This window comes from Euleptes europaea, chromosome 9 (assembly GCF_029931775.1).
Source record: "Euleptes europaea isolate rEulEur1 chromosome 9, rEulEur1.hap1, whole genome shotgun sequence".
In the NCBI taxonomy this organism is placed as follows: Eukaryota; Metazoa; Chordata; class Lepidosauria; order Squamata; family Sphaerodactylidae; genus Euleptes; species Euleptes europaea.
The window spans coordinates 413,123-426,523 of NC_079320.1; the positions used below are offsets into that span (position 1 = coordinate 413,123).

The 13,401-nt window shown below is 56.0% G+C and overlaps 1 protein-coding gene across 1 annotated transcript; it reads right to left on the reverse strand.

Annotated features, from left to right (window-relative positions):
* Nucleotides 1-64: 64 nt before the first annotated feature.
* Nucleotides 65-13,324, reverse strand: TTC31 (tetratricopeptide repeat domain 31). The gene is made up of 17 exons (XM_056855738.1): nucleotides 13,217-13,324; nucleotides 12,922-12,984; nucleotides 12,791-12,845; nucleotides 12,268-12,578; nucleotides 11,742-11,825; nucleotides 11,595-11,663; nucleotides 11,128-11,277; nucleotides 10,481-10,609; nucleotides 10,033-10,087; nucleotides 9,747-9,837; nucleotides 5,179-5,320; nucleotides 2,970-3,074; nucleotides 2,468-2,610; nucleotides 1,862-1,936; nucleotides 1,092-1,194; nucleotides 420-526; nucleotides 65-194 (listed from the first exon to the last, which is right to left on the reverse strand). The coding sequence occupies exons 1-17, from the start codon at nucleotides 13,322-13,324 to the stop codon at nucleotides 65-67; spliced, it is 1,920 nt and encodes a 639-aa protein (XP_056711716.1).
* Nucleotides 13,325-13,401: the final 77 nt, after the last annotated feature.

The window sequence follows — 13,401 nt, forward strand, 5'->3', positions numbered from 1 at the left end:
CCAGCACCCAGTGTCCTTTGTCCCCAGGAAGCCCAAGCCAAAGGCCCCTCTCTCCCCACCCCGCTCACAGCTGCTGCAGCTTTGTTGCCGGAGCTCCTTTCTGAGAGAGGCGTCCAAAAGAGCAGCCCTCCCCTTTGGCACGACCGGCATTCTGCCAGGGGTAGCCCCAGGCTGTGAGAGGGGGAGCTGGCTCCCTGGAAGAGAGGGGCACACAGTTACATGACACATCCCCTTCTCTCCAGCACCCCTCCCCCCAGCAGATGCAAAATGCCCATCTCACCCTCCCAGTCATGGGGGGTGGGGAGGAAGGCACTTGCAACTGTGACTCCATATAAAGGTACACAGCCGCTACGCCAAGCCAAAGCCCCATCTGGGCAGGGGTCCCAGCCCCGCTAGGGGCATGCACAGCCCAGGCCTACCTCTTCAAAGGCTGCTGGCTGCTGCTGTGGGTCTTGGTGGCAGGTGGGGTGGCATGCACTGGGTGCTTCAGCTGCAGCTGCAGCTTCCTGCCTTCCACGTCTACACCCTGGGCAGGAGACAGAAGATAGGCTGCCTGTGAGCGAGGTTGGAGCTGGACAATGCAACTCCCCCACCGCAAACCCCCCCTCCCCAAGATAGCCAGCCAGCCAGCCATTTCCCTCCATGCCCCCACCGCTCTCCTGCAGACTCCTCACTGCAAAACAGGCCAGCCTGGTTGAGGTGGCACCACAGCCGAGCCAGGCTCAAATCCCCACCAGACACCCTGGACCAGCGGCACACGGCCAGTGTGAAACGCCTCACGGGGCTCTAAAGCCCCTTGTGAGAAGGAAGGCCTCTGAGCCTGGAGCCGGGCCAATGAGGCTGGGCGAGCCCTTGGAAGGTCTCTGGTGGTAATCCCCAGAGGGAAGGGGCTTCTGCTTCCTTGCAGGCAAAGCTTCGGGGGCAACACAACTGGGAAACCGCTGGGGGGGGGGGGGCAGCCTGCCCTGGACAGAACACCCAGACTGCCTCAGAGGCCCTGGGCCAGCTGTCTTCCTTGGAAAGGCAGCCCTGGCAAGGGACACTGAGCCTCCCCCCTCACAAGGCAGATGCGGAAGGGGGCTTCGACTCACCTGCAAGGCCGCATAAGCCGCCTCTGCCGCTTCCCGGCGCGTGAAGTTGATGAAGGCGCAGAACTTCTGCGGGAGGCAGCGGACAGAATCAATGGGTCCAAACCTGTACCCAGAGGAGGGTCAGCACCACAGAGCCACGGGTCTGCCACCCCACCCCCACCCTGGCACTGGGGAGGGGCTGCCCACGCCTCCTCTGACTTGTCCCAGAGGTGACAGGATCACGCCTTCCTGGCAGGGGCTGGGCCTTTACTTTGGAGTGGCCTCCCAGGCAGGCTTCCCTTTGGCCTGGTTGGAAAACTGCACATGAGGGCGTTGGGTGGGTCTGGAGGGGGGTCTGTCTTGTGGTTTTTGCTCCCATCTTCCAGGATGAGGGCTTGGCCAGCTCCATTCATCATTATAATGGAGGAGATGGGGGGAGGCCCTCACACGAACACAAGACCACTGGTCCATCAAAGGCACTACTATCTACGCAGACTGGAAGGGGCTCTCCGGGGTCTCTGGCAGAGCTCTGTCACACCTCCTACTGCCTGGTAGTACCTTTCAACTGGAGATGCTGTGGATTGAACCTGGGACCTTCTGTGTGCCAAGCAGACGCTAGTGCACTGAACCACGGCCCCTCTCCACATTGGCCATTCTACTTTTCTTTTTGGCGGTGCAACACTTTGGTGCTTTCAGGAATGGCACCACCTGCTTTGGGGCTGCCCAGCGACATGAGAGGAGGGGCTGCTTTAGTGAGGCGGGGAAGAGCAGGAAGGCAAAGGGGGACTCACGGCTCGAAGTGGTGCAGCAGGACGTCTTGGGTGACCTTGGGCGTGAGGTTCCCCACCCAGACTGGAAACCATTCCCTGCAGCAGAAGAGAGGCTGCATCACCCACAAGCAGGGCCCGCCGGCAATCCGGGGCTTACCCATCATACCCCGTTAGAGACTGGCAGCGGCACTCGAGAGCAAGGACAGGCAGGAAGGGGCCTCCCTGATGCGGAGCCCGATTGAGGCGCTACGACTGGAGTCTCACTCACGGCTGCCGTAGTGAAGCTATGCATCAGAGTTTCCCACCAGTGTGCTGGGACTCACCTGTGCAATCAGAGAGCCCCGGGTTCACACAGTCTCCCTCCCTCCCCGCCCTTCAGCATCACCCCCCTTACCTGGCTGGGGCTGGCGCAACTGACAGTAGCATTGTGGGGCACTTCGAATTGGCAATGGTGAACGAGGCCAGAGGCCCCCCTTCCTGGGGGCTGCAGCTTGCCAGGGGGCTGCCTCCTTGCATTTCCCCGTGACCGGAAGGGAGAAGAGAGCAGCCAGTTATGCCCCACAGATACATCCTGCTGTCCAGTCAAACCCCCACACTGCAGGCTGGGCGTCACAACACCAGCCTTACGCAAGGTTCTGCCAGGCTGCCCTGAGCCTGGGCCCCGCCACCCCATACGGGGCACGCTGGCGCTTACCAGGTAAAGGCAGCTGGGTGCCCTGGGCCAGGCCACTCAACCCAGGGCGAGCGGCGCATGGAGTGAAGCTGTTCTGCTGGCAGAAGAAAGGGGGCCGTGATGTCATGGGGGGGGCAGAGAACAGCCTGAAGCCCACTCCTTGGCCACTGCCCCACACCCTCCTCCGAAGGGCCTGAGACGCATGAATCTGACCCGCTTCAACCCACAGCCAAAGGCAGCACTTTGGAGGAGCTGCTCAGACCGCTGTGCCAGGATTCCTAGTGGGTAGGCCAGAGGCTTCCCTGCTCCCTTGGGACAGCTCTCCATGAGAGGGGGTGTGCCTGTCTGCCCCCCTCTCCTCCCCCCATCTGAACAAGAGCTGTGGGTCTCTTCGGCACACAGCTGCCACCAGGCTCCTCCCAATACCCCCCAAAGGAACCCCGAGGGCCTGCTCACCAGCAGAAGCTGGACGTGGCACCGGCGCAGCTGAGTGGCGGCATCGTCCCGGAAACCGTCCGTCCGCAGCAGCTCCTCAAAGGTCCTGGCAGCATCTGCATATTGCTGGGCGGAGGGAGAGAAGGAAGGGGGTGATGGGCCACAGGGACACCAGGCACCAACTTCCCCCCAGCCGGGGGAGACAGAGGCCCAGAAGAACAGTCAGGCAAAATGTCTGCTCTCCTCCTAACAGCCTTGTGAGGTAGGCTAGGCTGGGCGTGTCTCACCCGGCCCAAAGCCACCCAGCAAACTTATGTGGCAGAACGGGGACCTGAACCAGCATCTCCCACTAGTCTGACACTCTAAAAATGAGTGAAATTCTTTTTAAGACAAAGTTTTACTCAGACAACATGTGTAATATGAAGGCTTTTATTTAAGACAACCTATAGCATTGGGGAGGGGCCATGGCTCAGTGTGAGAGCCTCTGCTTGGCATGCAGAAGGTCCCAGGTTCAACCCCTGGCATCTCCAGTAAATAAGGATTATGCAGTAGGTGACATGAAAGACCTCAGCCTGTGAGCCTGGAGAGTTGCTGCCAGTCTGAGTAGACAATACGGACCTTGATGGACTGAGGAGCTTCATGTTCATTAGAGGATATTCATTACTATGTATACTATAGTATGTATATTATACTATAGTATGTATACTATAGTATTACTATGTATAACCAGGGTTGGGGAAAGTCAGGCCCAGGGGCCGTTTAAGGCCCACAAAGTCATTTGGTCTAGCCCTTCATGGGTCCTGGCAGATCTCTACCTCAGAAGGATCTAAGACTGGTGATCCGCCCCCTCCCGCGGACAGGAATAGCCTCTATTCAAGGCGGATGTGAGTTTGTTTTGCTGAGAAAAGGAACCTTTTTCCCCCTTGCAGAAGAGTTGTTAGCTATGGAGCTGCTAGGACAGACCAAGAAACTGAGTTAACCCTTCCCCCCTCCTAAGCCATGGAGAACCGTACTCCCTCTGTACTACAAGAGGGCTGGGGGTGGAAGTGACAACAATGGAGGGGTTAAAGGGGGCAGGGCCAGAATGCGTGTGGGGGGGTAGTTCTTAGCCGCGGAAGTAGCAGGAGCCGACTGTAGAATCTGGCCCCGACCATGCAGAGCAGGAGCAACTTCAGCGTGCGGCTGGACGGCTACGCTCAGCTGGTGCAACGGACCATCCTGTGCCACCAGGTGAGCGAGTGCGCCACTGGTTGGATGCCTGCCTGCGTGGGGGGTTGTCATCCAGGGCAGCTGCTTGCTTGGGGCATGGTCAGCTAGTTTTTAAGTTGATAATTTTGTATGGCCCGCGAATGATGTTATAAATATCCAAATGGCCCTTGGCGGAAAAAAGGTTCCCCACCCCTGCTATAGCCGTATACAATGTAATTTCAAGGATGAGTCTAAATGGGAATATGTTTTCCCCCCAAGTAACTTGCCACAATGGACATACTACACTATTATTCTTGGCCTCCAGTGTTATAAACTCTGACACCTAACGTGCGCTATTAGTCCTGGCTGTCCAAATATGACATACGAGACAGTGACTGAATCGTCTGTCCCAGGCAAAAAAGGTACTGTGCAGCATTGCTGCCCAAACTCCTCCTCCTCACACCTCGGCCTCCTCAGGAGCAAAGGAACCACCTGCTCTGTCTTCCAGCACTCTGCACGTGGGTGGGAGGAGCATGATGTCAGGGGGCAAGTTATAGGGGTGCTGGAGGCACAGCGACCACTGACAGGTGGGTGTCAATGTGGGGAGGGGGAGACAGACTCTGGCGCCAGAGCAACTCAGCTGGAGCCTGGCCAAGGACGTTCTAGTCACCTCCCTTCACCTCCGTTTCTCCATGGGGGGGGGAAGGGCTAACACAGTTTCTTGGTCTGTCCTAGCAGCTCCATAGCTAACAACTCTTCTGCAAGGGGGGAAAAGGTTCCTTTTCTCAGCAAAACAAACTCACATCTGCCCTGAATAGAGGCTATTCCTGTCCGCGGGAGGGGGCGGATCACCAGTCTTAGATCCTTCTGAGGTAGAGATCTGCCAGGACCCATGAAGGGCCAGACCAAATGACTTTGTGGGCCTTAAACGGCCCCCGGGCCTGACTTTCCCCAACCCTGGTTATACATAGCAAGGAAATCAACTAGCATCGCTGGCCCTGGGGTGGGGCTGCACTGCCCACCCCCCGGGCCCCATCAGTACCTTGAGACCCATGAGAGCCTTGCCCTGGCGGAAGAGGCCCTTGGGCCAGCCTGGCTGCAGACGGAGGGCCAGTTGAGCATCACGCAAGGCCTCTGAGTAACACTGCAGCTTCTCGTAGCAGAAGGAGCGATTGCCAAAGAGCCTGGAGAGAGAGGCAGACAGAAAGAGAGGCTGTTGCCTGGGCCTGAGGGCCAGCCTCTCTCCGAACCCTTCCGAAAAGCTGCTGAGCACCGGCGGCCCAACACACTGCAAACTGGCAGGCAGCAAAGAGCCCCTGTGGGGGACTTGATCTGGGAGACCCAGGTAGGAATCCCCCACCCCCGCCATGGGAGCTTGCTGGGTGACACAGGGCCAGTCACATGCATGTAGCCTAAGCTGCACCTCACAGGGTAGTTGCTGTGAAGGCAGAATGGAGGACAGGAGAACAAAGGACCCTTCTGGGCGCCCTTGGGCAGAAACAAGGGGAATAATAATAAATGGAGCTGCATACTTCCAGCGGAACAGGCCAGGATTTCCCCGCTAGAGCGGATGGGGTACTCGGTGTTGGAAAATCTGCCCTTCCTAACGGTGTCACTTGCCTACACATTAAGAGGGGGGGGTTGACCACAGAGAGTCAGATAGATAGAAAGGACTCAGGAGGTATCTGTAGTCACACCTCACCCTCATTTCCTGCCCTTTGATGTTTAGAGCTATATTGTCAGGGACAATATCCTCTTCCCTCTCTCTTCCCTTTTGGCCCATCATCGAAGCAAGACCTAGGAGCCGGGCGCTCTCTGCGCCCAGGCCTTCCCACCCCAAGATGGAGTGGAAGGCAGATGCCCTTTTACACCTAGAGAAATAGCAAGATAGATTAGGATACAGAACCCTCGTTTGTCCTTTCCTGTCCGAAGTGTATTTCAACCAATAAATGTACTTTAGTTTGATTAGAGCAAACGACTGCTCCTTTGTTTTCACACATACACGCACGTGTAGCTTCTGCTGCCGCTAAGCTTAAGGCATTCTGCTAAATGCAGGAATATCTTCACGCCAGATATTCCAACAGGTTATGGTGGCCCAGAATTTTTGAAAGCCCAGACAGCCACCTTTCCGAAAGAGATTTGCTGCTGAGAGATCTTCCTGACTACGAAGGGTTACAGATTCGCGTTCCGGCCGTCTCAACGAAAGACTGGTGGAATCCAATCGTTTCCCTACAGCCGCAGGAAGGAGAGCGTCTCTTTGAAGAAAAAGGAAGGTGAGCTCAAAAGGCCCCGAGGGGAGGAGGTGCTCGAATTGATTTTTGTGTGTGCGTGTTTACTGCAGCCTGCTACGATGGCTCGGCAGAAAGATGACCGCCACAGAATTGAACTTTTGAGTGATGAGAATTATAATTCGTGGAAAAAAAGGATAGAAGTTGCCATGAAATCTGAGAGTTTAAGTAAATATCTCAGCGAAGATCCACCCAATAACCCTAGCAACGATTGGCTGAGGGGGGATGGAAAAGCGCAAGACCTTATTCTGACGAACATTACCGACTCCATTCTTTGTGAATTGCGTAATGCACAGACAGCTAAAGAAATGATGACTATCATTGATGGGATGTTTACCAAGAAAGGTTGGCCCTACTTCCTAGCCATGAGAAGAAAATTGAGCTCTTTAAAGTACAGAGATGGACAGAATATTAGAGAGCATATTTACCAATTGAAGGAGCTTCTTGCGCAAATAGAGTTAGCAGGGATGCCTATTACCGAAACAGAGAGATTATGTACCTTGTTTATAAGCTTGCCAGAATGGTGCATTCCACTTGTTGGGCAACTAGAACGCAGGCCTGATTTGACTTTTAAGGAGGCATGTCATGAAGTTACTATGGAAATTGTGAGAAAAGGAATGTGGAACGACCAGTCTTTGTCCGAAGAAGTTGCTTACAAACTTACAGTGAGGGATCACCATGTTGCACAAAGGCCCCCTTCCCCCAAACTGCGGAACAAAGACTTGAGTCACGAGGGACGAAGGGAGGGGCTGAGCAGAGCGGGAAACGGTCAGTTTGAAAGGAGCCGTTTTGGCGCGAGAGCAAGGAGCCCCTCCCCTCAGATGGGATCAAGAAGTTCAACTATTGTTTGTTTTGGCTGTTCCGAGAAAGGCCACAAGGTGTCAGACTGTCCCAACAAACGTGATTCAGGGTCAGAGGGCCACCGCAAGGATTTTTATGAACGAAAATATGATGGAAGGGCCAGACATTTTAACTACTCGATTTGGGAAGCGCAGTCTCAGACCCCTCATTTTATCCTTGATTCTGGTTCAACTGTGAACATTTGTAACCGAAGAGGTCTCTTTACCACACTAGAATATGTTTTCCCGCAAGAGGTCATTACAGGCAATGGAGAAAAGGTCATTGCACGGCAAAGAGGGGATATTTTTTTGACTTGTCAGCTGCAAGATGGTGAGATATGTGAATTTCCACTGAAAGATGTTTTATATATACCTGATTTTTCACGTAATGTAATTTCTTGGAGTAAGCTTGCTAAAGAAGGTTATGAATTTCATGGAAGGGGAACCAGATGTACAATTTCATTGGGTGGGAAACCTTGTATGATTACTGAACAACGCAATGGGTTGCCAATTGTTCAAGAGGAAGAAGATGCATTTTCAGACAAAAGCCAAGAGGGTCAATCGCATGAAGTGTACGACGATATTCACCAAGATGAAGTTAATTTGGAAAAATGCTGTGGGAAGACAGAGTGTTCAACCTTGTGGCATAGGCGGTTTGGCCATGCCGATCTTCAAACGATCAAGGAAATGGCAAAGGGAAATCTAACCCAAGATTTTGTTTTTACAGACTGTGATTCTGAAACTAACTGTGTTTGTTGCATCAGGTCCAAAGCAGTGAACAGGCCTGTTCCAAAGGATGATGAAAGGAAGACCACAGCCCCGCTTCAACTCATTCATTGCGAACTATGTAATGATCTGCCACCAACACTGGGTAATTTCAAAGGTTTTCTCACCCTGATGGATGATTATTCACATTATATTGTTGTGTATTTGCTTTCTGAGAAATCACAGGTCTTTGAGAAACTGAGAGAGTATGCAGCCATGGTGCAGAAAAAGTTTGGACGGAAATTACAAGTTCTTCGCTCGGGTTCAGATGGAGAATACATCTCTAAGACAATACGACAGTTCCTGAAGGATGAAGGCATTCAGCATCAGATGACAGCACCATATAATTCATCTCAGAACAGTGCTGCAGAGAGGTGCAACCGGGCACTAGTTGAGATGGTAAGGTACATGCTCAGAGACTCACGTCTCCCACACAGCTACTGGGGGGAGGCTATCATGGCAGCTGCATACACCAAAAATAGATTACATGCAAGGGCAACAGGGAGAACTCCTTACGAGTTATGGCACGGACACAAACCCTCCATACAGCATCTACGTGTTTTTGGAAGCAAGGCCTATGCCTATATTCCAAGAGAGAAATACAGTAAACTAGATAACACCACTCATGAGGGAATTTTTGTTGGCTATTCAGCTGAAAACAAGGGCTACAGAATAATAGACCCGACCACTAAGAGAATTTCTGTTAGTAAAACAGTCTACTTTGACGAGAGTCGAGCCCAACCAGCTTCAGAGGGGGCAAAGGTTGAAGTGAGCGGCGAACTCAAATACCCTGGTGGCACCTGCCCCAAAGAAGAAGAAGCAGAGGACACTGAGAAGCCTGTGGTGAGCGCAGAAGGGGAAGAGGCCACAGGTCTCCATCCAGAGGGGGCTTCCGAACCAGAGGTGCTTGGTGAACAAGAGGAGAACACGGAGCCTGTGATGAGGAGATCTGAACGCACGAACAGAGGTGTGCCCCCGCTGAGATTCTCCTACCTCGCCAGAATGGCAGAAGAATTCGAACCAACTTGATAGAGTGAGTCAAGTTACACCGAGAGGGGGTGTTGGAAAATCTGCCCTTCCTAACGGTGTCACTTGCCTACACATTAAGAGGGGGGGGTTGACCACAGAGAGTCAGATAGATAGAAAGGACTCAGGAGGTATCTGTAGTCACACCTCACCCTCATTTCCTGCCCTTTGATGTTTAGAGCTATATTGTCAGGGACAATATCCTCTTCCCTCTCTCTTCCCTTTTGGCCCATCATCGAAGCAAGACCTAGGAGCCGGGCGCTCTCTGCGCCCAGGCCTTCCCACCCCAAGATGGAGTGGAAGGCAGATGCCCTTTTACACCTAGAGAAATAGCAAGATAGATTAGGATACAGAACCCTCGTTTGTCCTTTCCTGTCCGAAGTGTATTTCAACCAATAAATGTACTTTAGTTTGATTAGAGCAAACGACTGCTCCTTTGTTTTCACACATACACGCACGTGTAGCTTCTGCTGCCGCTAAGCTTAAGGCATTCTGCTAAATGCAGGAATATCTTCACGCCAGATATTCCAACACTCGGCTCGAACGGCTTACGATGTAGAGTTGGGGCTCAAGCAGGAATAAGAAAGCCGCCTGCCTGATTCTCTGGGAACGCGCGAGAGTGGGGCAGAGGACAGTCCACAGGAAGAACCAGAAGGGGGGCTGCCCCATCTCTACCCTCGACCCAGCCTGACCTGTATTCCCGGGGGTTCAGCTTGACAGCCTCCGTGAAGAGAAGCACGGCCTCCCAGTAGTAGCCACGCTTGGCGGTCTCGTTTCCACAGTCTGGGTTGGGTGGGGACAGAGAGGATCACACAGAAAGGAAAAAAATCCCATCAAATGGCTCAAGCGGAAACGCCCCCACTCATCCAGACCTCTTGGCTTTTAAGAGGCAGCAGTCTAGGGAGGAAGGCTCTTCACCTGTCTCAGTTCAACAGGAAAAAGCAGCTTGGGGAAGGGAAGGCTCTCCCCCCCACTCACCTGCCAGGACCATGCTTTGCTCTTCAGGAGTCTTCTGGGGCCCAGACCTTGGGATCTGAAACAGAGAGGGAGAGGTGGGGACCCCCTTGCTTCCACAGTGCAGCCGGGGCTCCTGGGCCTGCCAGAAATTCAGCCTGAAGCGCACAAGGACACTTTGAGGGTGCAACACAGTTCTCAGTTCACTTCTCTACCCTCCCCAAACCCTCAAACTGGTATTAATATGAAAAGAAGAAGTGAAAAACTGCCTGCCTGCCCACTGGAAACTGGGGGCCAATTGCTAGTCACAAGATGCAGGGGGGCTGCTGGGCCAGGAGGGGCCAGCCTCTCTGGCCGCACAAATGGCTGGACCCCTTTTCCCCGATTCAAAGAGACTGGAGCTGCAAGACTGCATGACATGGGAAGACTGGGGGTGTGGCAGGGGAGAAGCCTGAGCCCCCTCCTCACTCACCTCCTGCTGCTCTGTCCTCTCCAGCCGGGCTGCCTTCTCTTTCTCTGCTTTCTCTCTGCGCAAGGGGGGCTTGGTGCTCACTTTGAGCCGAGCTTTCGAGACGAAAGTGCTGGTCAGATCCAGCTCCTCCTGCAGATAAGGGATGTGGGGTGGGGGAAGCATCGTTCCTGCAAAGAGCAGGCTTCCTGTCCCCAACGCCTTCCCAGACAGCTCTGCCCACAAAGAGCTGCAGTTCCCAGCTCCAAAAACTGACAAGACCCAGATCCAGTCATGAACCAGGTTGGAAACTGGCTGGCTGAGCAACGGTGGCCATATTTCAGGGCACTGGAAGTGGCAACCGGGCAAGAACCATGACAAAATCCAGTGTTTCAGCTACTCTGCAGCAGCAGGGGAAAGGGCCCCTTGCAGGAAATCATCAAGGGGAACTCAACCAATGAGGATACCTGCCTATTGAGCTGTATACTCCCCCCCACCAAGTCTCTGGGTCAGATGAAGAACAACCCCGTGCCATGTTGGCACTGAGAACATGAATCACGCTGCCCTCCTGAGGCTCTGGCTGCTGGCTCCCTCCCCCCATCAGCACCCCTCTCCAGCACATCCCCCTCTGCCTACGATTCCCAGTGGAGTTCCACGTGGCTCACACTCACCTCCAGCTCCTCCTCCATACTATAGCCTGGGGAGGTCGGGTTCTCACTGGGGCCCTGGGAGGAACCACCTTCTGATTCAGAAGGTCCAGGCCTCCGCACACTTGGAACATCGGCTGAGGGCCCCCCCTCCTTTCTGTCTGAGGATGCAGCCTGCAAGGGAAAAAAGGTTGTATGTGGACCACGCCCTGCCATCGGCGTCTCCACAAACTCAAGGAGTGGCGCCGGCGCCGCCTCTGTCTCGGCACAGGGCTGGATGGAAACAATTCTCCCCCATCCCTCAGAGAAAGTACAGCATAACACGGATGCCTTTGGCCTATCAGGGCCCAAACCTGGCCAATCCCAGAACAAAGCAAAGGAAGATGTTGTCATTCTCTAGCACAGTGAAAAGGCCAGGCCCGCTCACGAATGGAGTCGCTTCCTACCTGTACATGCATGAGCATTCACACACATACTAAATAGCCACTCACTGGCTGAGCTTGGCTCCTTGCCTCTAACTCCTGGTTGTGTTTCTCCTGCCTCTTCCTGTCCTTTTGCCGCTGGAAAAGAGACAAAGGTGCTGCTGAGTCACAGCCAGGATCCTCAAGAAACCCCCAAATGCAGACTCAGGGATCTACCTTCTTCTTCAGCCTCTTCTTTTCGGCCTTCTTCTTGACCCGCTCCTCCTCTGCCACAAGCTCTTCTGCATTCCTTTCTGCTTCCTAAGGGAGTGTGGAGCAGTGAGGGGCCCCCCTTACCACACCAAGCAGACGCACTGCATGGAGGGGCGCACGCCAGAAGGAGCAGAGGTGCCCTTGTCTTCCCGGTGCCCTGCCTGCCTGCCCCAGCATCTGGGGTGGGCCAAGGGAAAAGATAGAGGGAAGAGGCAGGATCCAGCGGCAGGCTTAGCGGCAGCGTTCTGGCCACGTGGCCTGCTGGGTCCCAAGAATTTCAGGCATAAAGGGAAGCAGGTGGCGAAGGTAGAACCGGCGGCCACGTACAGGACACAGAAGCCGTTCCGTGGTTCCCATCAGCTGGGGGGAACCTGAAGCGAGAGACGGCGCCAAGCGGCACAGCAGAGCAGAGGAAGGGAAGAGCTGCCACGGAAGGCAGCACGGGAGCAAAGCTTGTGGTGGGCGGGAGGCCCGTCCCTCCTCGGCTCACCTCAGCCGTCAGCTGCTGCTTTCGGGGCAGAGCAAAGCTCAGCGGTGAGCGGTCCTGACTATGGCCGGCCGGCCGGGTAGGCACAGACGAGTTGCAGAGGAAGGACTTCTTGAAGCCGCAGAAGGTCGCTGGACTGGCCCTCGAGGCTCTCTCCTCCTCCTCCTCCTCCTCGGGCTCGCTGCAGGCCTCCCAGTCCTCGTAGCTGAAGCTGTCGTCTGCATCGCCTTCGCAGTACAAGCAGCCCACTCCCCCCACCACGGAGAAGCGGCCGCACAAGAGGCACAGAGACTGGGGTGGGGCTCGCAGCCCGCCTGGAGGAAAACAAGAAGCGCCGGTGTGAAAGATCTGGCGGGATGCTGCATGGGGGGGGGGGCGCAACGAGGTCCTCTGCCCCCGCCCCCTCGCTCGTTGCAGAGGCTCCTCCAGGCAGAGGGGGCGGGGGGGCCGGCTCCCCGCCAAGCCAAGCCAAGCCAAGCCAGCAGCGGGGGGGGGGGGTTGTGCGTGCAGCCGGCAGTGGGCTCACGAGCATCTGCCCAGCGGCTGGAGCGGCACCCGCGGGCCCCGCTGGGCGAGGCGCCCTGCCGCCACGTGGCGGCCTCTGCACGCACGCCGCGGCTCACCGGGGCCCTCGTCGCCGCCGCCGCCGTAGTCGTCCTCCTCCTCCTCCTCCTCCTCGCCGCCTTCCACCGCCAGCTGCTGCATGACGAGCTGCAGGCCCTGCGGGAGAGGGCGGAGGGTCAGGCCGGCCGGACGCCCCCGATGCGCCCCCCCCCCGCAGCCGCCGCCCCCCTCCCTTTCCCCCCTCCCTTTCCCCCCTCCCTTTCCCCCCTCTCCCCTCCCCTCGCCGGCCTCACCAGCATGGCGGGCGGCGCAGGCAGCGCGGGGCGCGCGAGAGGCGTGAGGGGCGGGGGGGGGGCGTGAAGGAGGGGGGGGGGCGTGAGGGGGGGGCCTCCCGCCGCTCTCCTCGCCGACTTCCGCACAGGGCGCCGAGCGCGGTGACGCACTCCCTGCGCGCCTGCCGGAAGTGAGCGCGGCCGCGGGGGACCCCGCCCGCCATCTTGGTCGCGGGCACGCCCGACTCCGGCGACCACGAAGGGGCCCCTCCCCCCGCGTCAACAACGCCCCGCAGGGGGG

What these genes read in the sequence shown, in the direction of transcription:
- TTC31 (XM_056855738.1), bottom strand. Translation starts at nt 13,324, where the DNA reads ATGGCGGGCGGGGTCCCCCGCGGCCGCGCTCACTTCCGGCAGGCGCGC. An exon ending in GCAAAGCATGGTCCTGGCAG is followed by an intron (nt 9,838 to 10,032) that starts GTGAGTGGGGGG and finishes CACCCAACCCAG; the next exon opens with ACTGTGGAAACGAGACCGCC. An exon ending in AGCCAGCAGCCTTTGAAGAG is followed by an intron (nt 195 to 419) that starts GTAGGCCTGGGC and finishes CCTCTCTTCCAG; the next exon opens with GGAGCCAGCTCCCCCTCTCA.